The sequence below is a fragment of the Nycticebus coucang genome, chromosome 20, assembly GCF_027406575.1.
Source record: "Nycticebus coucang isolate mNycCou1 chromosome 20, mNycCou1.pri, whole genome shotgun sequence".
Lineage (NCBI taxonomy): Eukaryota > Metazoa > Chordata > Mammalia > Primates > Lorisidae > Nycticebus > Nycticebus coucang.
In genome coordinates, this window is record NC_069799.1 from 61,308,252 (window position 1) to 61,334,756 (window position 26,505).

The following is a 26,505-nucleotide window of genomic DNA, read 5'->3' on the forward strand; positions in this document are numbered from 1 at the left end:
TCCTACCTTTTCGAGGTCCCAGGTCCACATGTTCTTCTCCTTTCAGAGCTCAGCTAACTCTTCCTTCCACCCGTGTGGGAGTCCTGACCCCCACTCCTAAGTAGGCATTTCACAGTGATGCTTAGAGCTTCTGCTCTGAGCTTCCCCATGACTTGAACTTTGGTTCTTTCTTGGGCATGATGGGATAATTTCTAATTACAAAGAAATAGTTAATCTACTTGTACTATTTTCTTGGCTCTATGCCTGTGGAGGTACTAATTGGTGTCATGGTGAATACTTGAGAATATATCCTAGAACATAGCATTTGTTTCAGTGAAAATAATTCTCCATCATATTGCAATTTGAGTCACATCAGTGTTAGGAACATCTCAAAGGGTTCCCAGTGATGTCTGCCTCCTGGTATTCATGTCCTTGTATCATCCCTCCTTCAAGTCTGGGCTGGACCTCATGACTCATTCATAATGAAGAGAAGACAGTAACAGTGATGGGATATCAGGATGTTAGGTTATAAAAAGACTGCAACCTCTAACTTCCTGGTCCTATCTTATTCTCTCTCTTATTAACTACATTGGAAACGAGCTTCCCTATGAAGAGGGCCACACAGCAAGGACACAAGGGCCACCAGAAAGCCGGGATTTCACAACCCACAAGAAACTGAATCCTTGGAACAGTACATGTGAGTTTAGAAACGGATCCTTTCATACTCAAGTTTTCATAAGAGATTGCAGCCCCAGCCAAAATCTTGATGGCTGTTTTGTGAGAGACCTTGGAGCACAAGTCTTTAGCTAAGGAATGCTCACTTTCCCAACCCAAGAAAACTGAGATAACAAATGTTTACAAGTGGCTGAATTTGGGGATAATTTGTTGTAGAGAAACAGACAACCAACACAGCACCAAAGCCAATACTTTCACATGATTCAAAAATAGCAAAGAAACATATTCAAGGCAAAGTCATCCCCACTCCCCTCACCCAGGCCTGAACTATGTGGCCAGAACTCAGGCATGATGAGAAACATGGCGTTGGTGAAGGTCATTGACTTTTGATTTCTAAGGTTAACTATTAAGATGAAAATGATGCTTATATCTGTCTATGCCTTCCCTGTGGGGTGAATGAAAGAGATGGGTAGTTGTTGTTTGCTCAGTGTCACTTGGTGGTTGTTTTCTGCGTCTGATTTGGGCAGATGGAAAGTGGATCTGGGATCCAAGTGCAGTGTTAGCATTAATGAATTCCCCAGATATCCTGTTTTCCTGGGGTAAATTTACTTTATAACTACCACCACTGCCAACCAAAAATTAAATCAATAAATCAGTATGAGGGAATTGTCAAGAAGAGCTAGGGGTCCTGCTAGGAGAAACCAAGTGTTTATGGACTGAATTCCCATACCCCCAAGTAGCTGGCCTGCCACCCAGTTCCAGAGGTCATGGGAGGCCTTGCTAGTGAGACAGCATCAGGCCCGCGGGGGCAGGAAAGCACTTCATTTCTCTGGGTCTGTTGGCCCTGGTGTCTCTCTAGCACATTTCTCTACTCCTCCAGGAAAAAAAAAAAAAAAGAAAGTGATCATTGCCAAGTTCCTTCTGCTCTTGTTTCTGGCAAGGAATAAGTATTTCTAACTCCTTAACCCCTTTGCTAATATTTTCAAACTCTGAATGCTCAATGCTGTTTTTCTAAGTGTCCCTTAACCCTGATGTTATTTCTTAACTCAGGACCCAGCAAAAAGGACAAAGGAGCACTGTGACTATGAGTTCTAAGGTTAACACGGTTGCCATAGTTAAAGAAGGCTGTTTGGTAGAGAAGAAAAGGGGCCTTTGAGGTTTTACATTGGCACTCTAGGGTAATTCATGCAATCACGGAGGAATCATGATTGCTACAAAAGCTACAGGTAATAAAAACAAGCAAATATGCCATAAAAAATCTATTTTTGGAAGGAATCTCTCTCCATAACCCTTCCCACCCCTTCACCCCTACCACACATTCATACTACATATATGTGAGCACATTCAGATCCATGCCTGGCCAAACAGACACACGCTCAGGTTGTAACTATCTATCTACATAATAAGAGTGATCAAAATAAATGAAAGTGATCACGGGCTATTTCTAGATGTTTCTATGTTGAGTGTCATGTATTTAAAGTATCTGTATAGCTACTGAATTTTGTACTCTTCATTCAAATCCGTGAGTGTGGAATACAAAGTGATTTCTGTTTACTAAACATCTTAATATCTGCAGACATCCAAGTGACTAAGGCAATTTTTCATTTTTGTCTAGATGCTGGACATTGTCCATCCTTACTTCAAACCTGCACTACCCAGCCCACCCCACTCCTTTCTCCATCCGCATGGCAAGAAGCAAGTTAGCTTCCTTGTTCACGGACCTGAAACTTAGCAAGGATAATCCACGTGGTTCTTCAATGATGCATTGAGAACTGTGAACTGCCTGGAACTCGGGAAGCTCGTATGTCCAGAATAATCATAGATAAACATACTATTAATCTTGTGAAAACAAAACTTAAGTGGGTATAATATAACTACTGATGTCAAAAGTCTGAGTCCCATAGTGCCATCCTTTAGGTCACTGGCATGCAGAGCTCTCCTCTCATGCCTATACTGTCTTGTCATTTCCCATCACTTCATACATACTAAATCTGCTGAGTGTAAAATTTAGATATTAGCTTGGGGTCCTAAATCAGAAGAATACTATTTTCAAAAACTACCTTTAAGGACAGGCATGGTGGCCCACATTTGTAATCCTAGCACTCTGGGAGGCTGAGGCAGGTGGATTGCCTGAGCTCACAGGTTCCAGACGAGCCTGAGCCAGAGCGAAATTCATTTCTAAAAATAGCCAGTGTTGTGGTGGGCACCTGTAGTCCCAGCTACTTGGGTGGCTGAGGCAAGAGAATCACCTGAGCCCAAGAGTTTCAGGTTGCTGTGATCTGTAATGCCACGGCACTCTACTGGGGGCAACAAAGTGAGACTCTGTCTTAAAAAAAACTACCTTTAATCGTCGATCTATCTATGTGGCTGCCTGACATGCTGCCAATGCTGGCTTTTCCAGGTCTATGAGTCATTCATTTTCTCCCTCTCTCCCTTCCTTCATTCAATAAACACTAAAGTATCTGTTATAGTCCAGGCACTATAACAGGTGTTGAAGATACAGTGGCAGTCACACAGATGAGGTAACACTGCCAGTGCCCTGCCTTTATCCCCTCAGCCTGCCCTGAGGGTCACCTGTAGATCCTTCCCTAACAAGCCTGTCAATCTCTGACTCTTCCTGTCTTTTGGAGAGGGTTTTCTATGTCCTGAGACTGCTTGGCCTGGGCACAGAAAAGAATAGGTGTAACTAAGAATAAATGAGCCTGGAGTGACTTCAACTAGACAGGGCAGGTGGATAAATATGGCGGCTTCCTCGCCCCTTGGCGAGTCATTGCTTCACAGAGTCCCAATGGGCTCTAGTCCACACACACACACACACACACACACACAACTTTGCTGACTTCCCCCACTTCCTGTCTTACATCTTCCCTCCCTCATGTCCTTAAACTCAGATCCTTTGCTTACGGTCTTCTTTAGGGAAATTCATAGACCCTACAAACTCATTGGCAACACACCAGAAAAGGACTTCCACATTATCATGCAACTCCTATTCCCCTCCCCAGCAAATAATTCAGATGGCAGAATGCTAAAATAATTTGAGAATCATCCAAACCTAAGTTGCCCAATATGTTTGCAATAGTATTTTAATACATCCCCAAGCATCACAAAAATCCATAAAGCGTTCATTCAAATGAAATTTGAAGGACATAGAAAACATGAGCATATTCTCTGAAAGAATTATTATGCAATGCCTTAAATATAATGTGCTAGAAATTTTCATTCTCTAAATTTAAAGATAATCCTTTGATATTTGGGTCTTTGGGCCAGCTGTACTGTTCAGCTTTTCGTTAAACCTAAATAGAATTTTCTATACTGAAAAATAGCATAATACCTTGAACCAAACCAATTCTACTTGGTAAACCTTACTTGAACGCTATTTTTCATCAACATCACATGCCTATTAGAAAACAAAGAACAGCTGGCTTTTCACTAAAGTGATTATTTTTTATTATTGAATTCTGAATATTCAGCATTACCCATCTCTCTTGAGTCATTCCAAATTAGATTGCTCCATCCAAGACACCTCAGTTTACTTTAGTAGAGATGATAGAATGAAGGGGAATAGAGGCGGAAGTAGAGAGGTGATATTGCTTCTATAATACTTTGTTTCATACAGAATAAAACAAAGCCAATTTTAACAACTGTGCAGTCAATAAATGTCAGTTGCCAGAAATCAGCCTCAAAACTATAGTCAACTCACAGGCTATCTATCTCTCTTTCCATATACATGTTCATATTTGTCATAGCACTTATATGTATGTCATAGACTTACACAGTCACAGTCACTGATACAGAATTAGAGTATCTGAGAACTCAATTACTTGACACAAATAATACTTCCCATCTGTGACATAAAAACTTTCTAATGGAAAAACTTCTGCTGGCTCCTTTAATTATAGCTACCCATCACAAATTCAGAATTGGAAGTCAAATCTTGATTGATATTCTATCCTAACCTCATTTGGGCTCAATGACATAATATTGCCTTTCCAGGGCTCATTTCAATCTACAGGCTTCTACAGTGGTTTTACAGCAACTCAGAATTTAAAATGAAATTACTCCTGCAGTGGCAGCTTCATGGCGTCTTCTCAAAAAGTAAATAAAAACAAGTCAATCAGATAAAGGTAGAATCAGAAACAAGAACACCATTTTCCTAAAGGTCTGGATGTGGGCCTGGGAAGGGACTGTTTCTTTCAAACAAGATGTGACTGGTAGTTCTGCAGTCTTCTGCCACTCGTAGGATGGTCCAAGGGCCAGAATTATTGGAAGCCCATGGAAACTTGTTAGAAATAGAATTTTGGATTTCACCCCAGAAAAACTGAATCAAAATATATATATGTAAGCAAAATCCTCAGGTTACTTACATGGACATCAAAATTCGAGAACCACTCTTCTACATAGGTAACTACCATGAACACTTGTTTCAGAATTTTGCTTTTATTCAGATAGAGCAGGATTATGGTGGAAAATAGTAGAAACAAATTTTTTATCCCTAGGGGTGAGGGATAGAAGTTACCAAGGAATTGGGGGGGGGAGCAAAAGTTACAGACAACCATGAGGTATCCCAAAAGTTACCCCTAAAGTCACCACACATAGAAAAACTGGGAAATGGTAGCTAAATTATCTTTATTTACTAAATATTCCTTACAAAATTGTACAAAATATTTATAAAATAGTCTCTGTGTGTTGGCCACCTTTTTGTAAAATTTTACAAGGGATGTTTTGTAAACAAACGTATATTTAGCTGAAATTTCTCGGTCTTTCCTAGGCCTAGTGACTTTGTGGGTGACTTTTGGGAATACCTGTAGAAAGAAGTTAAAAAGGGTCCTGGCCCTGTCGCCCCAAGAACAGGTCCTGAAATAATTGGGTCCCATTCACAACAAGCAAAAGTCAGATTGTCTCCTGAGTCCAAGTAGTGTGGTTATGACATTTTGCTTTAGACTAGTGATTTTCAACCAGTGTACCCGGTAGACAGGTGTGCCACAAACATTTTTAAAGATTAATTAAATCATTTTCAAAAGAAGTTCAATGCACGGTAAATATATTCTTTCCTTTCCTCTCTTTTTGGATCAGCATAATTTAAGTGTGCCACAGAAGTTTAACTATAGGTTCAAGTGTGCCGTGAGATAAAAAAGGTTGAAAAACACTGCTTTAGATGCTCTAATCTTCAGTCTTTGCTCCTCTGTAGAACAGGAGATGACACAAGTTCTGAACAGCTCTCTGGTTCTATGGTTCTAGACACAAAAAATAGCAGCTGAGCATGTATTTTAGGGAGGACGGTTCTATAACAGAATATTTGCACGGATCTCATGCAGATGGCTTTGTGATTTTCTCTTGGACCATCTTTTTGTTAAAACGTGATCAATGCTCCATGGACAATAAGCATTTCTCTACCTTTTTCCCTCTGAAAGGCTCATTGCTTCTTTGACTTTACCAAAGTCAACCACAAGGCATGTGTGCAGCAGAGAAGGGAGAGAATCCAGTGAAAGAAAGGAAAAGAGTGACCAGTTTAAGACATCTGTGCAGAACCAGGGGGTTATGAGAGTTGCCGACGGCTACTCTGACTCCATCCTGCTTTCCAGTGGTTGGCTCCTTTGGCAGGGCTTCCTGTCCCAAACTTTTGTTTATGGCCACTCAAACATCATACAGCGATACTTGTGAGGCTACAAGAGACAAGCTCCTCTTTCTACCAATAGTAAAGGATGGTTGTCCTCATGCCTCAACAAAGCCTGGAATGATACCAAGTGGCCACATTATGACCTATTTCCCTTTACCTATTATGCCTAAGGTCATCCCAAAGCACCCCCAAAATAACCTGTGCTCTTTGATTAGGACATTTTAATTTGCAATATTTAGGCAATACTGGAGCTAGGGGACAAAACGAATAGCCAAAATGTCACATTAACCCTGGGTTTCTCCTCACCCTGGTTAAAGAGACTCTTGCGTCATAGAAGTTGAACTTGGGTAGGACTTTCTCAACTGAACATCATCAACTGCCAGGGCTTCAGGCAAGAAAGCAGAAAAGATGAAACCTCAGACATGATGAAATAAGCCAAGAAATCCCAGCCCAAGATGAGAAAGGCCAAATGAGAACAAGCAGAGTACACAGTTCTTTTGCCAACAGATGTCCTCCAACAGTGTCCTGTACCAAATTTCTGTCGTGTGTGTCAGGAAGGAGACGGCAGGTGAGGTGAGTGGTCCAAGGAAAAAGACAGTCTATAAGGACGTCACCCCACTGAAGTCTTTTTTGTTTTCCTCCTGAGAAATTGCCAGAATGGATTAGAATCCTTTTGAGTATTACGTTTATCTCCGCAGTAACATTATTTGTCCTCGAAGAATCTCTATCAAATTTGTGTGTTGTCTAGTTTGCCCAGGAATGTCCCCAGGGAAAGATAATTGCAAAATCATTTGTGTGTACAAAAAGGCCTCAACTAAATCTTTGCTCAAACAATGCCCAAGACGCTGTGTTACTAAATGTCCAACCCTCTAGTCCCACGTCGAGAATGGCTCCTCCACCCCCATCCTCTAACCTTTATCTCAAACTCAGTGCAAAACCACCTCCTTCTAGCCCTGCTTTTCCACAGGCTCTTCCTTGAGATTTCTGGGGTCTTTGTTAGGGAGGCCGTGACACTCCCCAACCCGAGACTTAAGCATCCTGGGAGCTGCTCTCTCCCACATCACCTGGGTTTCAGCAAGTCATATTGATTTGTTTTTCTCCATATTTTCTGTCATCAAGTGTTTTTTTATTTCTACAATGCCAGTCCAGTTCATGCGTTTATTATTCTCACTTGAATCATTTAGACAAATCCTTATCGCCCATTTAGTGAAGTGGCTAGTCATATGATACATATTTGAGCACCTTTTTCTCTTTTATTGCCTGTGTGCTGAAGGTACTGTGCTAGGTGGTGAAGAAAGACAGGTGAGCAGAATGCATTTGGGCCTAAGCCTCAGGGAATTTACAGGCTGGTGGTTCTTCCCACCATGATACATTTTACAGAACACCATCAGATTAATCTTGCTAACATGCTCTTTGAATCACATTTTTACCCTGATCTAAAGCCTCTAACGGCTTCCTGAACACAAAACAAAAACAAAATGCCAATCATCAAGGAAATAGAAATAAAACTTTAATGAGATATCTCATCTCCATAAAGATAGCTACTCTCAAAAAAGACAAAAACTAACAAACCCTGGTGCTGATGTGGAGAAAGGGAACTCTCATACACTGTGGGAATGTAAATTAGTATGGCCATTATGGAAAAATGTCTGTAGGTTCTTCAAAAAATTAAAAATACAACTATCATTTGATATAGCAATTCCACTACTGGGTACACCTACAAAGGACATGAACTCAGTAGGTGGAAGAGATACCTGCATCCTGTGGTTACTGCAGCACTACTCATAATAGCCCAGATTGGGAATCAATTTAAGTGTCTGTCAACAGATGACTAGATAATAAAAATGTACTACACCCCCTGGGCGAAGGGCTCAACTACAACTTGCACTTTACCTTAGAATTGAAACAATGGAACCTAAGCATTTGTACCCTTATGTTAATCTCAAATTTTAAAAAATGTGGTACATGCTCACAATGGAACACTATATTCAGCAATAAAAAGAATGAGATGCTGTCATCTGTGGCAACGTGGATGACACTGGAGGACATTACGTTAAGTGAAATAAGCCAGGCACGGAAAGGCTGAGATTCCATGACCTCCCAGGTATGTAGAATCTAAAGGAGCTGACCTCACAGAGGTAGAGAGTAGAACGGTGCTTACCAGGTGCTGGGGAAGGAGGGGGGAGGGGGAGAGACAGGGAGGGATTGGCCATTAGGTACAAAACTATGGTTAGTGAGGAGGAATAAATTCTGGTGTTTAATGGCACAGTGGGGGGACTGTGGTCACAATACTATATTGTATATTTCAAAACAGCTAGAAGAGAGGAATATGAATATGCTGTATACCCTGATTAGATTTTACATAATATATATTTGTATTGAAACATCACACTGTACTCTAAAAACATGTAGAAATAGTACGTGTCAATTTAAAAGTAAGTAAAACGCCTCTGTCATTCTAAAAGTTTACAATATGGGCTCTACCTACTTTCCCAATTTCATATTTCATTATTCTTTCAACCAACCACCTGAGTGAAACCAGCTGGCTGAATCTCCATCTCAAGATGTTCCACATTCCGTGCTTTTTCTCTGTTATTGCCTTCCCTGTTCCCAGAAGACACACGTCCTGTAGTGTGATATTTTTCTAATTGCCATACAAAAAATGTGCTCTTGGGTGGCACCTGTGGCTCAAAGGGGTAGGGAGCCGGCCCCATAGGCTGGAGGTGGTGGGTTCAAACCCAGCCCCGGCCAAAAACTGCCAAAAAAAAAAAAGTGCTCTCTCTTCTCTGCACTTAACTGGGCGGTCCATTTATATGGTACTTAACGTATCACGGGACAGACTTAGTGCTCAGAAAGAACATTCTCCTATCGTTCCGATTTCTACTTTTAGTATCTTTTAGTTCATTATTTCATTTTTCACTGACGAAGTAAAAAGCATACATATTTATGGGGTACAACGTGACACTTGGATCTATGCGTAGATGGTGGAATGAATAAATCAAGTCAACTAATATATCTAGTACCTCACTTACTGATTTTTTTGGGTGATAACAACATTCAAAATCTAGTCTCTGGGCCAGGCGGGTGGCTCACGCCTGTTATCCTAGCACTCTGGGAGGCCCAGGCAGGTGGATTGCTTGAGCTCAGGAGTTCAAGACCAGCCTTAGCAAGAGCAAGACCTCCTCTCTAAAAAATAGCTGGGTGCTGTGGTGGGCGCCTATCATCCCAGCTACTTGGGAAACTAAGGCAACTGAATTGCTTAAGCCCAGGCATTTGAGCATTTGAGGTTGCTGTGAGCTATGATGTCATGGCATTCTACCCAGGGTGACAAAGTAAAACTCTGTCTCAAAAAAAAAAAAAAAAAAAATCTAGTCTCTTAGCAAGTTTCTAGTATACAATGCATTAACATTATGATAGGTGCCAGGCTATATAATAGATCTTGCCAAGTCTGCCCCCATCCAACTAACAAAACTCTGTACCCCTCCTTCGGCCAGCATCTCTCCACTCTCTGCCACGTTGCCATCTCCAGCTCCTCCGTAAGTACCATGCTACTCTGTCTGTATGAATTCCACTCTCACAAGTAGACTAGTTTATTTCTTAAAGGCCAAGGCTATTGCACCTTGGATCCCTTGTGCGATTTCATATATTTCCTTCCTCATTTGGGTCCTCTGTGATATAACAAGTAATGATATTTCTAATGTCAGTAGATTCATTTTATTTATTTATTTTTTGCAGTTTTTGGCCGGGGCTGGGTTTGAACCCGCCACCTCCAGCATATGGGGCCGGTGCCCTACTCCTTTGAGCTACAGGCGCCGCCCTCAGTAGATTTGCTTTAATGTTTCATGACTGTGTTCATAAACATCTTCATAATTAATTCTATATGTTTTCAAATTGTAAACCATCTACAGAAACCCATCTCATTGGAAGCCTGATCTGGAAGTGCATTTCTTTTCCTTTGGAAGAGGACCTTGGGGCCCTACAGTGAATCGTGAGCCACCAGGGGTCACTATCCTAGATGCTGCCTGGAGTTGCGCTGGTCTGTCTGGATCTGAGGGAGGGAGGGTCTCCAGTGCGGTATTGTGCTGGTAAAGTCGAATTTCCACTTATTCACTGGATAATCATGTTCCCAATCTGAGTTTCTCTTTAGACGCCTTTCTGTAGCTCAGCATTACTTCTCAGAGTTACACCCCCTTAAAGCACGATGAGCAGAGGTTTAAGGATGAATAGTCAGGCTTCATAGTCAATTTATTTTCTCTGTTGGCTTGTGTTGCTGCCTCAGCTTGGTTTCATATAGTGTTCTGTGAGTTTAATTTTGCTTATTTGAAGAATGAAAACAACACAGGCTGCTTGAGTGGTTCGGGCCCAAAAGGAAAGCAGTATATTTGCCAGAAAGAAGGGGGAAAAAAAAAACATAATAGAAACATTTACAAAACCTGATGTGAAAAGAAGGGTTGATAAGCTTTAAAACTATCTATGTATAAATGAGAATACATGTTATTAATTTATAAGTTCTTGGTAGCTTGACAATTCCAAGTATCAGTAGAACTCAATGTTTAAGGAAGTATAAAATACAAACCAACTCTGGACGGGGAGAGAAACTCTTCTGATTTTGGGTTGAAGCTCAGCAGACAGAAAAATCTAAAACCATTTTAGGGGACTTTTCACCTAACATGGGTGTGCTTTTTTTATACTGTAGAAGTTTATGAAGTAAATATGAGAAGACTGTACTCAACATATAATTTTATTTTGTTAGTGTCCCTTTAAATATAAGAGGAAACCAAAGACGAAAGGTTAGGAAACAAAATTATGTACCCAAGGGGCTGCAATGGCGCTTAGGGCGCTCAAGCCTGGCATCCTCCTTGTTTCTCGTTGGCGCGACCTTCCGAAGCTCTGTGCGTGTGTGTGTTTTCTCTTTATTCCTCTCAAGAAGTGCAACTTTTACCTAGCAAAAAGCACTCCTAATTGCAAAATTACACCTTCTAGGGAAGCCATTTTCTGCCCCTTTGCTCTATAAAACTCTAAAGATACGAATGCTGCCACAAACAGAATGAATAAAGCCCCAATTCTCTACGGAAATGGCAGGCTTTATCTTAAAGGAGTTCAGCTGCTACACAAAAGCCCTCCTGTGCAAGTAATAGAATTCTCAAATTGGAATAAACTGTGCTTTGGCGAATTTTTATTTTGATCGTTTATTTCAGGTAACACTTGTGGATCGTATCACATAGCTTTGAATTATGGAGTAGATAAGGAAAATCTAACAGGAAAAAAAAAATTAGGGCAGGCCTTTATTAAATTTTAAAGTATGTCTTTGCTATACTCTTAGAGCCAAATAGAGTATCAGAATCTCTGGAGATCGCCAGTATAATTTCTTTATCATGTTCCATTTAAAATTTAATTATGCAGTCTACAACAAGAAGAATCTGAGCAGTCTAAATAGGTCAGGCAGTGAGTTAACTTAATATTCTAAAGTTTTCCTTGTAAAGATCACTCCTTTTATAGTCTGTTACACATCAGAACACTATATTATAAAACAAGCGTCATTTAATTCAGGCACTACAGACACTTATACACATATATAAAGAATGAAATGTTAATGTTTTGATCTAGGTAATTTGGAGAATTAATAAAAACCATGTTCCTGATGGAGGGTATTCCAATACTGTCCATAATAGTTGGGCAATATATTTGCCTATAGAATTTCTTTGGGCAATGTTCATTTTCATGTATGGTAGCCAAGTCAAGGACATTTGACATTTATTGCTGTGGTTATTTTGTTTTAATCATCAGTGCTCATTCATAGCAAGGTCATCATCTAGGCAGTAAGTAATTAAAATCTAAATTAGAGGTTTATTTGGCCGATGACTTGGTATTTTTGCATTCTCTACCTCAAATTTCAACACGCAATTTGAATTTTCTTGTAACAGTAAGCACTGTTTTAAGTACTTCACATGTATCGCTTCACTTAATTCTGAAAATGATTAATCCTATTATTAACTTCTTTTATAGATTAAGAGAATGAGGCGCCGAGAGGCGCAGGAACTTACGATACTAGGTCACAGAACTAGACAGGTGACCAACTTGGGATGTGATTACAGGCTGCAGTTTGGTTCTAAAGCAGCAGTCCTCAACTGTTTGGGCATGAAGGACCCATTTCGTGGAAGACAATTTTTCTAGGGACTGGGGGTGAGGATGGCGGGGGGTTGGAAGCCTGAGAGGAGGCAGAGCTCAGGGGAGGTGCTGGGAACAATGGGGAGCAGCTGTAAATACAGATGAAGCTTCACTGGCTCACACCCTGCTGTGTGGCCCGGTTCCTAATAGGCCATGGACTGTACCAGTCCACAGCCCTGGGGTTGGGGACTGCAGTGCTACAGTACATGCACCAAACCATTTTGGGGAGCTCGCAATGCAATACGGCATCTTCTCTTAGACAAGAACATTACCCCAGTCTTGGTAAAAGTGATTAGCATAGAACCACCTTTGAATGGTCCACAGTGATAGTCACCATGCACTGATTGTTTGCTGTGTACCAAGCACAGGCCACATGCTCATTACATGGATTATTTCCTCATAGCAACACCATGAGATGGGCATTGTAATTATTCCAGATTTATAAATGAAAAACTGAGGCAGAGTTATTAACTCACTTGCTTGAGTTCATGTGGTGAAGAAGTGGCAGACACAGGATTCAAGCATGTCTGCATGCAAACGATGCTAATGTACCCTCAACTCCAGCTCTGTAAGCTCGGGGGCACTCAGATTAAGGTTAAGGACTTCCCAGCAAATTAGAGTCCAGCCAGGTCCTAAAGACTATGAAGCAGGAAGAAGAGTGGGAGGGTGCTAGAAGGAAGGAATCATACCCGGGGTCACCACTGGTTCTTTGGGAAAAGGTTTCCTCAATCCTTCCTCCCTTTTCAACTCAAACATTTATTCATTCATTCAAACACTTATTAATGAATTCAAACATTTATTAATTCATTCAAACATCTATTCAGAGAGTCAAACACTTAGGCAAATACTTACTCAGTGCCGACTATGCTCCACCCACTGCTCGGCATTGAGGACAGACCGGGAATGGCATGGAGTCAGTGTGCTTCTGACATAGTGGAGAAGGTATAAATCCTCCAATAAATTACATTATCACATGACCCAAATGCCACAGTAGGGGTTAATGCTGTGGGCTTTGGGAATTAACAGGAGGGTGATAAACCCTTCGGGGAAGGGAAGGCTTCTGGGGAAATGACATTTAAGATGAGTCTAGGACAGGGGACAGAAAACCTTTTGATAAAAGTAAATAGCAAGTATCTTCAGGTTGCCAGGCCATATCTTCTCTGCCACAACTGCTCATCTCTGATGTGGTAGCACAAAACAGGCAGAGACAATATGAAAATAAGTATGGAAGGCCATGTTCCAAAAAAAAATTATTTATAAGCACAGGCCACAGCTGGATTTGGTCTGCAGGCTGTAGTTTGCCAACCCTGGACTAGAAGAGAGAGAGAGAATTTGGGAGGGGAGGGAAGAGCAGAGACACATGTGTGGCTACTTACAAGGGAGGGAACAAGCCCAAAGACGGAGAGATAAGATCTCAGTTTGCTCATCTCTAAAATGGGGGCTCACGTGGTCAGCCAACAAATATGTACTGACTGCAAGATCTGTTCTTGGTCCTGTCCATGGAGGAATAAGCCAGACAGGCAAGGGAGACTTTGGGCGGAAGGGAACAGATCATAAATAAATGGAGAAATCCATGAATAGGTGAGGACAAGAGCTGCCCAGACAATAGGGTCGCATGACAGCAAGTATGTGCTGGGGGTTACTCAGAACAGGGTGATTCAGGGAGGGCTCCCTGAGGGAAGGAAGGAGAGGAGAGAGGGGAGAGAGACCAGTGTCTTAGCAACAAAGCAAATGAGAGGGAAAGAAGGAGCGGACGAGGTGGTGGAGGAAGCTAACATGTACTGTTCTGATTTTACTGTGAGCAACAGGAAACTGATGCATGGTTTTAAGCAAAAAACAGCATGTTGCGAATGATGCCTTTTCAAAGATCACTTTGGAAAGGACTTTCTATGTAGAATGATTTCCAAAAGAAGAAGCGGGAAGGCCATTTAAAAGTGTAGGTGGGAGTTTATGGTGGCTTGGAAAGAAATGGAGAAAGAAGATGGATTGGAGATAAATCTTGGAGGTTGAGACAAAGGACTGTGCGGATGGATTGTCTGCTAACTGTGAGAAAAAGCAGGGCCACCGAAATGACCCCAGGTTTCTCCATTGGGCAGCTGGGTGCATGTGGGGAAGGTGGGTGGAGGGAGAGTTCAGGAGTCCGTTTCTGGCCATGTCGAGTTTAGGATTCTGCTTTAGACTAGCAGCGCGATATTCGTCTCAGAAGCTCAAGGGAGAAGTCAAGGTTAGAGACATGAACGTGGGAGCTGCTGCATGAAGATGACCTTCAAAACCGTGGAGCTGGATGAAATCTCTCTGTACGGCCTCCCCACAGGGGGACAGAGCAACATTCAAGTCACCTGGGGCACCTCCGGAGGTGGAGGGAGGACAAGAAGACTGAGAAAGAAGGACCAGAGAGAGGAAGAAAAACTGTCCCTCTCCGTGTCCCAAAACTCAGAGAGCACATTGTGGAGAAGGACATGGTCCCTACAGTGAATGCAGCCGAGAGGCCAAGTGGTCTAACACACAAGTGACCACTGGATTTGGGTAGATGGAGGCTGCTGTTCATTTTGGCCAGGCCGGTCTGGTGGCATGAAAGGGTCAGAAGCCTGGCTGAAACAGGCTGAGCAGAAAATGAAAGAACAGAACCTGCCTATGGTAGATACTATTCCTTAAGTGTTTTCGAGCCATTTTTCTTCTACGCTGACCTTGCCTTTCTCTTTGCTGCCAGGAAAAGCCTCACATTATAAAGGTTGAAAATATCAGAAACTCAATTTTCCCTCCATAAGGGCTTAGGTATGGGCAAGGGATTCCTTCCTAGAAGAAAAAGTCACATGGGAAGAAATTGGATATGGTCTCTACATGATGGCTGGGGATGCTGCAGCTATATTGTGAGTATGAGGCACACCATGACAACATGGTTAAGGTGGCAGAGAATGTACCAGGGAGCTCTTCTTAGACCACTGCATGCTGGCATAATGGAATATCACAGAGTGGGTAGTTTACAAAGAACAGGAATTTGTTTCTTGCAGTTCTGGAGGCTGGGAAGTCCAAGGTCAAGGCACTGACAATTGGTGAGGGCCTTCTTACTGTGTCCTCACATGGTGGAAGGTGGAAGATCAAGGGAGGACAAATGATGGGTCCTCACATGGCGGAAGAGTGAACCCACTCCTGCAAGCCATTTTCACAGTGGCATTCAGCCTTTCATGACCTCATGACCTAACTACCTCCCATCAGGCCCCACCTTCCAACAGTTACATTGAAAATTAAGTTTTCAACACATGAATTTTGGGCGGACACATTCAGATCACAGCAGTTCTGAATTAACCCTGCACCTTCTTAGACCTCTTAAACTATAACTACAAACACAATCTGAATTCTCTGGCCTGATACATAACCACAGTGCCTTTCTAATGGATCCAAATTAAGAAAAATAGTTAAGGGGAACATTGTAAGAGAGAGGGTGGTGCAGAGAAAATGAGTCACAGTGGGTGATGGAGGTGAGAAGGTGGGGGCTGGGTCCGGGAGGAAGAGTGAACACCATCAACAGCTGCAACCTCACCGTCAGGGGGCAGCAGGTGGTTGGGTGCTAGAAATAGAAAACTGGGCTATGTAAGTGATGGAAACCAGTCACCCAGGCCAGAGGGCTTTTTATGGTGAGCTATGCAGTGAATCTGGAAGAGGAAGGATCTGAGGATTGCAGGGTCTATGAGTATCCAGCTCGCACCTAACTCACCTGCCCGTCCTGCTCAGAGGGTTAGTGTAGGATGCCCACCTTGCTGCCAGAAGTAGCTTTTCTTGGGGCTAAAATCCCTTAATGTCTTTTGTTAGCCAAATTGTTTTTCTTCTTCTTCTACGGCATTAAAAACTTCCATGTAAGACTAGGGTTATCTGTACCTTCTCTGATAAATTCTTTCAGGGATCAAGTGGTGCTCTGCTACTCCCCTCAGAGCCTCCAACCACATTTGGTCTACACCTATTATGTGATGTCTCTTTATTGAATCAAGGAATAGATGATGGAATTCTCCCAATATTTAAAAAATTAAAAAAAAATTTTTTTTGAGACAGAGTCTCAATCTGTTGCCCTGGGTAGAGTGCCATTGGCATCATAGCTCAGAGCAACTTCAATCCTTTGGGCTCAAGGGATCCTCCTGCCTCAGCCTCCAGAGTAGCTGGGACTACAGGTGCTAGTCCTAACACCTGGCTAGTTTTTCCATTTTTAGTACAGATGGGTGTCTCACTCTTGCTCAGTCTGGTCTCAAACTCCTGAGCTCAAACCATCCACCCACCTCGGGCTCCCAGAGTGCTTGCTGGGTTTACAGGCTCAAGGCAGCCACTGCACCCGGCCAAATTCAGTCAACATTGACAGCACCAGGCCCAGGCGCCAGGAAGGTCAGGGGAGTTGTTGAGTTGTTTCTTAGGAAATATAGAGAGAGCAGGCAGTGGCCATTGGCGCTAGATCACTTAGTGAGACATTAGCCAGGATGTACTGATGTCTTGCAATTTGTACTAAGAACAAGGCGAGATAGGAGGTCTGTTACCACCAAAGCCCTGGGCAAGGGACTGAAGATCTAACTTCAAACTCTCTGATGGGCAAGTAGTAAGGTGAGCTGCCGAGCCCATCCCAATTCCCCTGATCTCCACCTTGTCCGCTGGTTGCTGCCTGACTGGTCACATCTGTGACTGATGTAGGGTCAAGCAGATCCTTCTGTTAAATGAAATCTGCTCAGTTCAAATTTTGGACAGCAGAGACTCCCCAATCCAACTACCCAAATTCCATATGCAAAACTGCAATATAGTGACTTTCATCTCACACAAACCAACCAACTCTGTCTTTTTTGGTAGAGGGTCCCCCAAATCCTGTGGTATAGACTTCTGGTCTAGGAAATGGGAGTTCCATTACTTACAGTGAATCAGCTACGTTGGTTCCCTAACCCCTCATAGAAGGCACAGAACAGAAAAAAGATGAAGTTATTGGATTAAAATACAAGAGCAAAGACTTAAGTTTTTCCTTTATAACTTTACTTAGGCCCTGGCTTCCACTGGTCTATGCTTAAATCTAACACAAGCTGACCTCTGATGCATATGCTTAATCATTTTAAGCTTCATTTACCAAGGGGTAAATGAGGGGTTCTCAAGAAGCAGATTGACTTCTGGGTGTTGTGTATAAGAACTGGCTTGTGAATCTCCACAGCAGCACTTAAGATACTTCTATTAAGGCCTATCATATCCCTGTATTTTCCAAACTGTTTAATTTATGTTCAGTAACAGTAGACTATGTTAACAAGGAATTAAAATGCTCTCTCTTTTGCAAAAAACAGTAGCTAATAGTGCATGATTACTGCAAAACCTCTGTTCCTATAAACCTTGTTTAGATCTTTACTCTGTTACCGAAAATAAAATTTTATCGCATTGTAGGCATCATTTATGTTAACACTCCAGCTTCTTATAATTAACTTACTGCCTCCATTCCATTTGAATAATTGGGGTTTCATTATGATTTAATTAAAACACACCTACCTAAACACAATGCTCTTGGCCAGAAAAATCAGATCTTGAAAAACATGATTGTAATGGGGAAAAACACTGTTCAGATTGTTAAACTGTCCTTTGTTACAAGCAAAAATGAAAGCAAGAAGTCACACGTAAGATTGAAAACGATCATTTTCATAGTTGAAGACATGGAATCCTACATATCATCTCCGGGACGCTTCAAGATAGATCAGCCTGAGTAATATGTGTAGCCAGTTTAAATATTTGTTTTAATCCCAACAAGATCATTGGTTTTAATATTTATAATATAATTACAATGCTTAGCGCATGTTGCTCATATACTCTAATTTTTTTCCGGTGACATATTATTACTAGGCTTTAATTTCGGCAATGGCAAGAATTCAAAAACACATTTAGATTATCATTAGTCATGAAAAACAAACCCGGTGCCTGTTCATGCACCTTGTACACATATCTCACTTCAACTTCCAAACATTTTTAACTACCAAGACCCAATCCGCCGCCCCATGATTTGTGCATTTTCACAGGACACTATCAACCCGAGGCCAGCTGCTTTAAATGAACTCCACGCAGGGCAAGGAAAGTGGAAATACTCCATCCTCCCGCAACCCTTGTAGATAGCCTTGGGGAAAATTTCAAGACAGTCAAAGGCAATGAAAACCGAACCATAAAACTCTTCTAAAATGCCACTGCCTTCCTTCTCAGCCACATATCACCACTTAGCAGTTGCCCGAATGGCAATTTGCTATTTTTCCTAGATGTCATAGCAGAGCGTGCTTTTATGACTAAAAGCATAAAAAACTCAATGTGTCATGTTCCACTAATCATTAGCCGACAGACAAACAAAATAAGGACAGGTGGGTTGTTCTCAAGAGCACGAGGTACCTCAGGGCTCATTTGCACTTTCCTGATGACAGGCTAAAGAAATCCAAAAAAAAAAAAGAAAGGCTGAAAGCTTAAACAACTCATGGAATTCTATACGACTGTACAAACAAACGCCAGCAAAAGAAAATATTTGGGACATCGGGAAAAAATTCATCAGATTTCACATTATTTTATGTTAATGTGAGGAAGGAAAATACTTGTCAGTGGATATACCCCAAACAGCCCCCAGAGAAAGTCCAAAGAATACCTGAGGCTGTCTTAGAAGCATGATTGAGAAGTAACTGACATGTTAATCCCTCATTCTTTATTGCCACACATTAAAATGACGGCAAAGTGCCGTCAGAATGGGACTGTTGGTATGTTGTTTATTTTCAACACAATTCAACATAAGAATGACCTTAGGAAAAAAAAAAAAGTAAGCTCATTACCAAAATACCACCCACCAAACTCAGGAAGAGAGTGGGGCTTTTCCTGGAGTAATAAACCGGCCACAACTGCAGATCTTTCCTGGGGAATCTGAATTGCTGCTTGGTATTCACAGCACAGCCCTACTTAATAGGATGCAGGGTGCTGCTTCCGATTTCCCAGACATCTAAGTCATTTTCATCTGCATGATTATAGCGTGGCCTGGGTCTCTTCTGACAATACAGAAGCGGTCTGCTCCTTAGCTGTTCTATCAAAGTTTGAAAGTCATTCCTCATCCCATTATTTTGAGATTAACTTCTGCACCACAAACATGGAAGGACACACAACTCTCCTCCCCTGCAAATGAAGGGATCCTCAGGTCTTCACAGCGATCTCTTTCCAGAGCCAAAGTTCAAGGACGAAAAGACTCAGAGGGGATACACAGTCCAGTGCACACTGTGGGTTTAACCCTGTCACCGCTTATGGGGTTGAAATGCTGCTTTGGGATGTCATCCAAAAAATGAAGACATACAGTCATTTAAATATTTGGATCACAGTAAACAGGTTTTTGGCAATATTAATCATGATCCTATAAGCAAAGATTTTCTTTACATAAAAAAAGCAACCAAATGTGCTTATCTCCTGGAACAGATGGTAACGATTTGCGCCTCCCCTGTTCCTAGTGCTATTCACGGTCACATTCAGCTCACTCTTCTTTTTCCTTTCTTGATATTCTCTGCCTTTCCAGCAGTTTCCAGGCAATACCTCATAACACATTAATTAATCTGCAAATGGTTCCTGAGCATCACCAGGACGAAGGTACATTCTAGGGCTACGGGTAGATCCTAGATATGCAATGCCCAGTTCAATACCTCTTAAAATGTCACTCCTCCCTCCCTTCCATTAAATAGTGGTAATCATTCTCAATGGCCAGGTATCTAGAACTTGCATTCTGTTACTTTACATATGGAAATAAGATATCACGAACATATAAAATACACTGATCAATGACATATTGATTTCTTTTCCTGCTATATCACTACATATTTATTTAAATGACAAGAGAAATTAAAATGAATTTATATCATCAAAACTAAGGTGTAAGTCCTTTAAAGGACGCTCCAGGTTCTTTCATAAATAATCTACAAATCCCTGAACATAATAATAATAATGAATACATGGAAGAAAAGGACCAATTTAATGTCTTTTTAGACTGCCAATTCGTATGGAAATAATGAACCACATCTTCATGATTTCTGTGGCAAATATTGCTTATATATATTAAAACATCTTCAAATACACTGTATAACTTTAGAGGAATGAGAATAATTTCTCTAAGTCATTTATGAACATAAGCCTCATTATTTCTTGTTATATCACTTATATGTGACTCATACATAATTTTTAGCATTTACATAGTGGTATAGGAAGTTTTAAAATCTGACACCAGGACAGATTGCTGTGTGTATCAGCAATCAGGTACAGAACAGTCAAAGCCAGCTTGCTTACCTTGGTCGATTTCCAGCTAACTCTGCGGCAGTTTCTCTGTAGGAAAAAAGGAAGATAAGTCTGATTAAGGTTGTTTAGGTAAATTATAAAAGTTTGTTTAATCACATAATAAGTATTAGTGTATCATGTGTGAAAATGACATTGCATATACAGGTGTTTAGAAATTTAAAATTGACTAATCATCTTTTTGATTAATTCTCATAAAAACTTTCAATGGTTACTTTCTTTTTTTTTTTTTTATTATTTTTTTTTATTGTTGGGGATTCATTGAGGGTACAATGAGCCAGGTTACACTGATTGCATTTGTTAGGTAAAGTCCCTCTTGCAATCGTGTCTTGCCCCCAGAAGGTGTGGCACGCACCAAGGCCCCACCTCCCTCCCTCCGTCCCTCTCTCTGCTTTTCCTTCCCCCCCATGACCTTAATTGTCATTAATTGTCCTCATATCAAAATTGAGTACATAGGATTCATGCTTCTCCATTCTTGTGATGCTTTACTAAGTCAATGGTTACTTTCTTTTTTTTTTTTTTTTTTTTGTAGAGACAGAGTCTCACTTTATTGCCCTCGGTAGAGTGCCGTGGCATCACACAGCTCACAGCAACCTCCAACTCCTGGGCTTAGGCGATTCTCCTGCCTCAGCCTCCCGAGTAGCTGGGACTACAGGCGCCCGCCACAACGCCCGGCTATTTTTTGGTTGCAGTTTGGCCGGGGCTGGGTTTGAACCCGCCACCCTCGGTATATGGGGCCGGCGCCCTGCTCACTGAGCCACAGGCGCTGCCCAAGTCAATGGTTACTTTCAAAGGAAATTTTATACACATGTAAAATATCTGGCTCTGCTTCCTGGTAGAACAAAAACATATATGAGTTCAAAACATTAAAACTTAAAAATATCCAAGATCTAGGAAAAAAGATAGAAGAAGAAATTATCAAACTACCATCGAATCATTTTCCTCAGTGAAACAAAGCACCCATGCTCTCTTTCTAAGAACCATTTAGAAGCAAACTCTTTTGGGGGGTATTTCCTCATGTTAAACTCTGTCACCTGAGGTTTATGAAGGCTCATGAACAGCAGAAAATGCAACTCTTTTAATAGTAAATTGCTGTTTTTCAGGTTTTTCTTATAATGCCCTACCATTTGGACTATCATAGCATTTACAGGCAGATGCTATGATAATGCAAATGGTACAAAAGAAAAATCATTAACGAATGGCTCTATAGCATATTAATAAAAGTGACCACACATTTCAAAGCTAACTTTGTCCACATTGCCATATTTTGTCTTTCCACTGGAGATGTGCTCTCAGAAAGACAGGTGCGTGTGCGTAGAGGACAGAGGTTTTTTACTGAAGTATTTTAAAAGCAGAGGAAGGTTCAACCTCAGACTGAGGGATTAAAAGTGTAATTCTTAGGAACAGTGGTACATAATCTCCTTAGGGTCATATAACTCATTAAGAGTCTAATTAAAGATATCAACACCTTATGTAGAAAAATTAATAAGGTACGTGTAAGCACACAATGTGGTGTACAAATGTAGATGGTCCAGGGACCGCCTAAAGCTATTGTGTCAACCCTGGTGAAGAGTCTCAGCTCTGATGCTGCCTTCCTCCGTGAACGTCCCCTGAGCCTCCTGAGCTTCTAAAACTTCCTACTTACTGTGATCATCCTTGTGTACCTTAGCAAAGTGGGGGTCCCCATGGAGGCCTATTGCCTTAAAAAAATAGTGATTATAAGTTTAGCTCCCATAGAAATCCTCTTTTCTAAGTAATTATGCAATATTAAACATTCAATTTTTATTCTAATAGCAATCAGCTTTGGGAAGAAAGTTTCCATTCCTTCAGCAAAACCACAGTTGAAGGTATCGTCCACTACACGGCTGAGTTACACATACCTCTTTCAAGAACTGAGTGGCTGCCTAAGAAATATCTCTTTCCAAACAGAATCTGGAATTGTGGGACATCCAGCTAAATGGCACCCCTCTTTTTCGTTTCCCTTTACAATATTTATCACAACAGAAGTATTTTTAAATGTATATTATCATTGTCACTCAAATCCAAGTTCAAATATTTGTTCAGTGTTTAAGGAATGAATGAATGAATTTTTCTGGTCTTGTTGACCTAGATGATTAGATCTATGTTGGAGCTTGATCATATAAACGGTATCAACCCAGGGGTAAGATACAACTATCATTCTTTGTTTCTAATCCTATACCTCTTTCCAAATTACACATATTTCCATATGATGGGTCCCCTGGTTTCTTTTAAAACTACATTGTTCATATGTTAGAATAAATCCATTTTAATCACAGTTGAGCGTCACTTCTCAGGCTTGGCATTTTACTGGCATTTGGGGACAGGTAATCTTTTGTTGTTGGGGGTGGGGAGATATTCTGGAATGACAGCAAGTTTAGTAGCATCCCTGTCCTAGACCCCATAGGTGCCAGTAAGAACCCAGGCCTTAACCCCACAGAAATGTCTCCAGATATTGTGAAATATCCGCTGGGAACAGAACTGTCCTCCGTTGAAAACTACCACATTAGAATGACAGAAGTGTCCATAACGACCTTCGTTTCAAAAGCTTACTGGATTAACTATTGTCCCTTCCCATGGAAAGGCAACATGACCCCCAGGGACGCCTGTTTTCCTTTGGCTCCTGCCCCTTAGGCTTCCAGGCTTACTCAGACTGTGCGGTACCCATAATGATATCCAACTTCAATTAACCATGATGTAAAGCTGATAAAATATGAGCGTGGAAAAGCTCTTGTTTCTATGAAAATCAAGTCGGATGCTTTGGAAAGATTAAAAATGACAAGTTACTTAAAGACTGATGTGGAATTAGTTGTACAGGCAAGACAACTAGAAATAATGGGGGAAAAGGCTGTGACTTTCACAATTGTCTTTAAGCTTCCGTTCCTCCTGAAAACTAAATGGGAATTTCCAAATGGTGAATTATGGGTGGATTTATGCACTTTTGTGCAAGGCAGACCTCTATTCAGTGGACTCAACTCTTAAAAAAAAGGCATTGGTCCTAATCTTAGTACAAAAGACAGACACTAGTGGAAAAAGTCACCTTCATCACATGTTTGGCACCAGCAGGGAAGATTATGCTTTATATGTTAGGATTATAGGCATTACGTGATGTTTATAATTGCTAAAAACCTCATGATTACGTGGGAGCATCGAGCTCCAAGATTTAAACAATGGAAACAAGATAGCAACCACTGTATTTGGTAGCTGCAAATATTGGTTGATAGCTAGGACTCACCAACCGTCATTTTTCAGATCAGCATATCAACAAACACTGGAGCTTTTAAAGTGTTGACGTGTTCACTTTTACCCATCTTCTATGGCTAAAAAAATTGTCTGAATTAGTCACATGTTTTCATGAATTCATACCTTTTATAAAGAAACCCTTAAGGAAGATAAAGTTAGTAGAATATGCTATGGTTCTTTTAGATAACGTTCCTCTGTAACCCGATTGAAGGGATATAGGTGACATAAAGACTATGCATTTTTCATTGAATTTTTATGTGTTGCAACATCCATTATTAGCATTGCTTCCTGAACGTAAATCTCCTTCATTCACTGCGTATTCATTGAGCCCTTACTGCTCCATGCACAGGTGACGCTGGATGCTTTGAGAGGCACCTACGTGAAGTTAGATTCCATTCCTCCTGGCCAAGAGTTTATACGCCAGTAAACGATATTATAGGAAGTACAAAGTCATGGATACTTTTTTATTTTTCCACTATTGAAAACGTCCAAGATCATGTCTTATTCAAAGGTTTGACTACTTGGTGCCTGGTACATAACAGGCCCCGTGTGTAAAAGAATCACGAAACATTTCTACTTACAGATAATTTCACTCTCTTAAACTGATTTTTTAAAATGCCTGATGTAGCTATAGCAGTATTCTGAGTTTAACTGCACTAATTGCCTTTCCTTAGTTATTAATACCAAGATAATCTGATTTCAAGAAGAGAGCAAGATGCTAGAAAAAAAAAAAAACAATGAAGAGGTAAATGACAAAGTGAAGTTGTATGTTCTGAGTAAAAGAATTGTCTCAGGAACTAAGAAACAGACTGAGATGATGGAAGGTGGCTTATTCTGGTGGGCTAATATCCCTGAGTAATTCCTTTGCTCTCTTGAGAGTCTGTATGTCCCAAATATGAGGGTAATAATGCTGCCACGTGACCTAAGGTTGCTGATGCGGTCACCGACATGGATGAGAAAAGCTCGCCGCAAATTTGAACTTGTACTATACATTGAATTTTGTCAAAGGAAAAATCCCAGAAAGAGAGCAGACAAGGATCCCCTGCATAGTACACAGATTTGGTGGGTTATTTAGCATTCCTTAAAAAATGCTTTAATTTGAAAGTGTAGAATATTCTTTGGTGCACAGAATGATGCCAGGTTTTATCAGCTGTCTGAAATAACGTTCTCCCAGCCATCTCCAATCCTTCCGCGTTCCTCAACTATGCAAACTGTTCTTATTTTAGGAAGTGTTGAAACAAGAGCACACCATCTATTTCTGTTCAGCTTGCCAGTTTCCAGAATTAGCTGACACCTATAAAACCGAGGACATGAGACCCCATGCTAACTGTGTGTCAGCATGACAAATATTTTTAAGACCTGGAATATCTTTCTCTAATGATGCCTTTGATTTTTCTAAAAGTGCAAAGACTTTAAAAAAATAGTAAAATACATTTTTAAAAATTGTCTATTGGGCAAATGATTTCATGTTCTGGTTGTAGGAATGAGATTTTCTTTATTTTCATTAAAGGTGAAAGTATTACAATTAAGCAGATTCCTTTCCCTCTCTTTTTGTTTTTGTTTGTCTGTTTTTTTTTTTTTTTTTTTTTTGATCTCCCAGCCTGAGGCCAAGTGTGGGTCTTTCAAGTTGAATCCATTTCCAAGTAATACACACACAAAAAGTTAGCTGAAAGGCATCATTACAAATCCACATATTAATTCAGGGCAGTTAATTTTTTTTTCTTGTAGAGTGAAACTTAGGTCTGGAAAATCCCAAACCCGTTAGAGATTAAAGTTTCTTCTCTGTCAGAGAAAACCAAAAGACACTGCTCTTTACTTTTGCTCTGATTTTCAATCCGTTCATTTATCTCTGTGTTTTATTTGTCCACTCTCTATTTTTTCTCTCCTACTTTTATCCTTCCTCATTTTTCACTCACATGATTAAAACATCAAAATGTGTGTGCCTGTATACAAACATAATTATTTTCACATACATATGTACACACACATGTCATTTGCTTATGTTAATTGGGGTCCTATTTATTTTATTATTATTATTTTCTTTTTTTTTTTTTTCTTTTTGTAGCCAGAGCCCTACTCCTGCCCTGGGAAAAGTGCCATGGCATCAGAGCTCACAGCAACCTCAAACTTTTGGGCTCAAGCAATCCTCTTGCCTCAGCCTCCCAAGTAACTGGGACTATTGGCACTTGCCACTACGCCCAGCTAATTCTCCCACTTTTAGTAGAGACGGGGTCTCACTCTTGCTCAGGCTGGTCTCGAACTCCTGAGCTCAAGTGATCCTCCCACCTCAGCCTCCCACAGTGCTAGAGTTACAATCGTGAGCCACCACGCTGGCTGCAGGGTATTATTTAATAACAGCCACTTCTTCATGACATATGACCAGGCAAGGTAGGAATCAATATTCATCTGCTTGTTTTTTTTTTTTTAATTTATCTCTTCATTCTAGAATATAAAGGGTCTACTAGTGGGGCCTTTGTAGTTGTTGCTCATTATGATAGCACAGAAGC

The 26,505-nt window shown here is 40.9% G+C and overlaps 1 protein-coding gene across 5 annotated transcripts in view; it reads right to left on the reverse strand.

The window, feature by feature from the left end:
* The window catches only part of CELF2 (CUGBP Elav-like family member 2), a 766,349-nt gene that overhangs the window by 366,920 nt on the left and 372,924 nt on the right, over positions 1-26,505 (reverse strand). For all 5 annotated transcript variants that reach the window (XM_053572290.1, XM_053572279.1, XM_053572276.1 and 2 more), the window contains one exon: positions 20,732-20,767. Coding sequence is in view for 4 of the 5 variants with exons in the window: in XM_053572279.1 (XP_053428254.1) it covers positions 20,732-20,767 (36 nt within the window). In the remaining variant the exon portion in view is untranslated. The remainder of the gene's footprint in view (positions 1-20,731; positions 20,768-26,505) is intronic.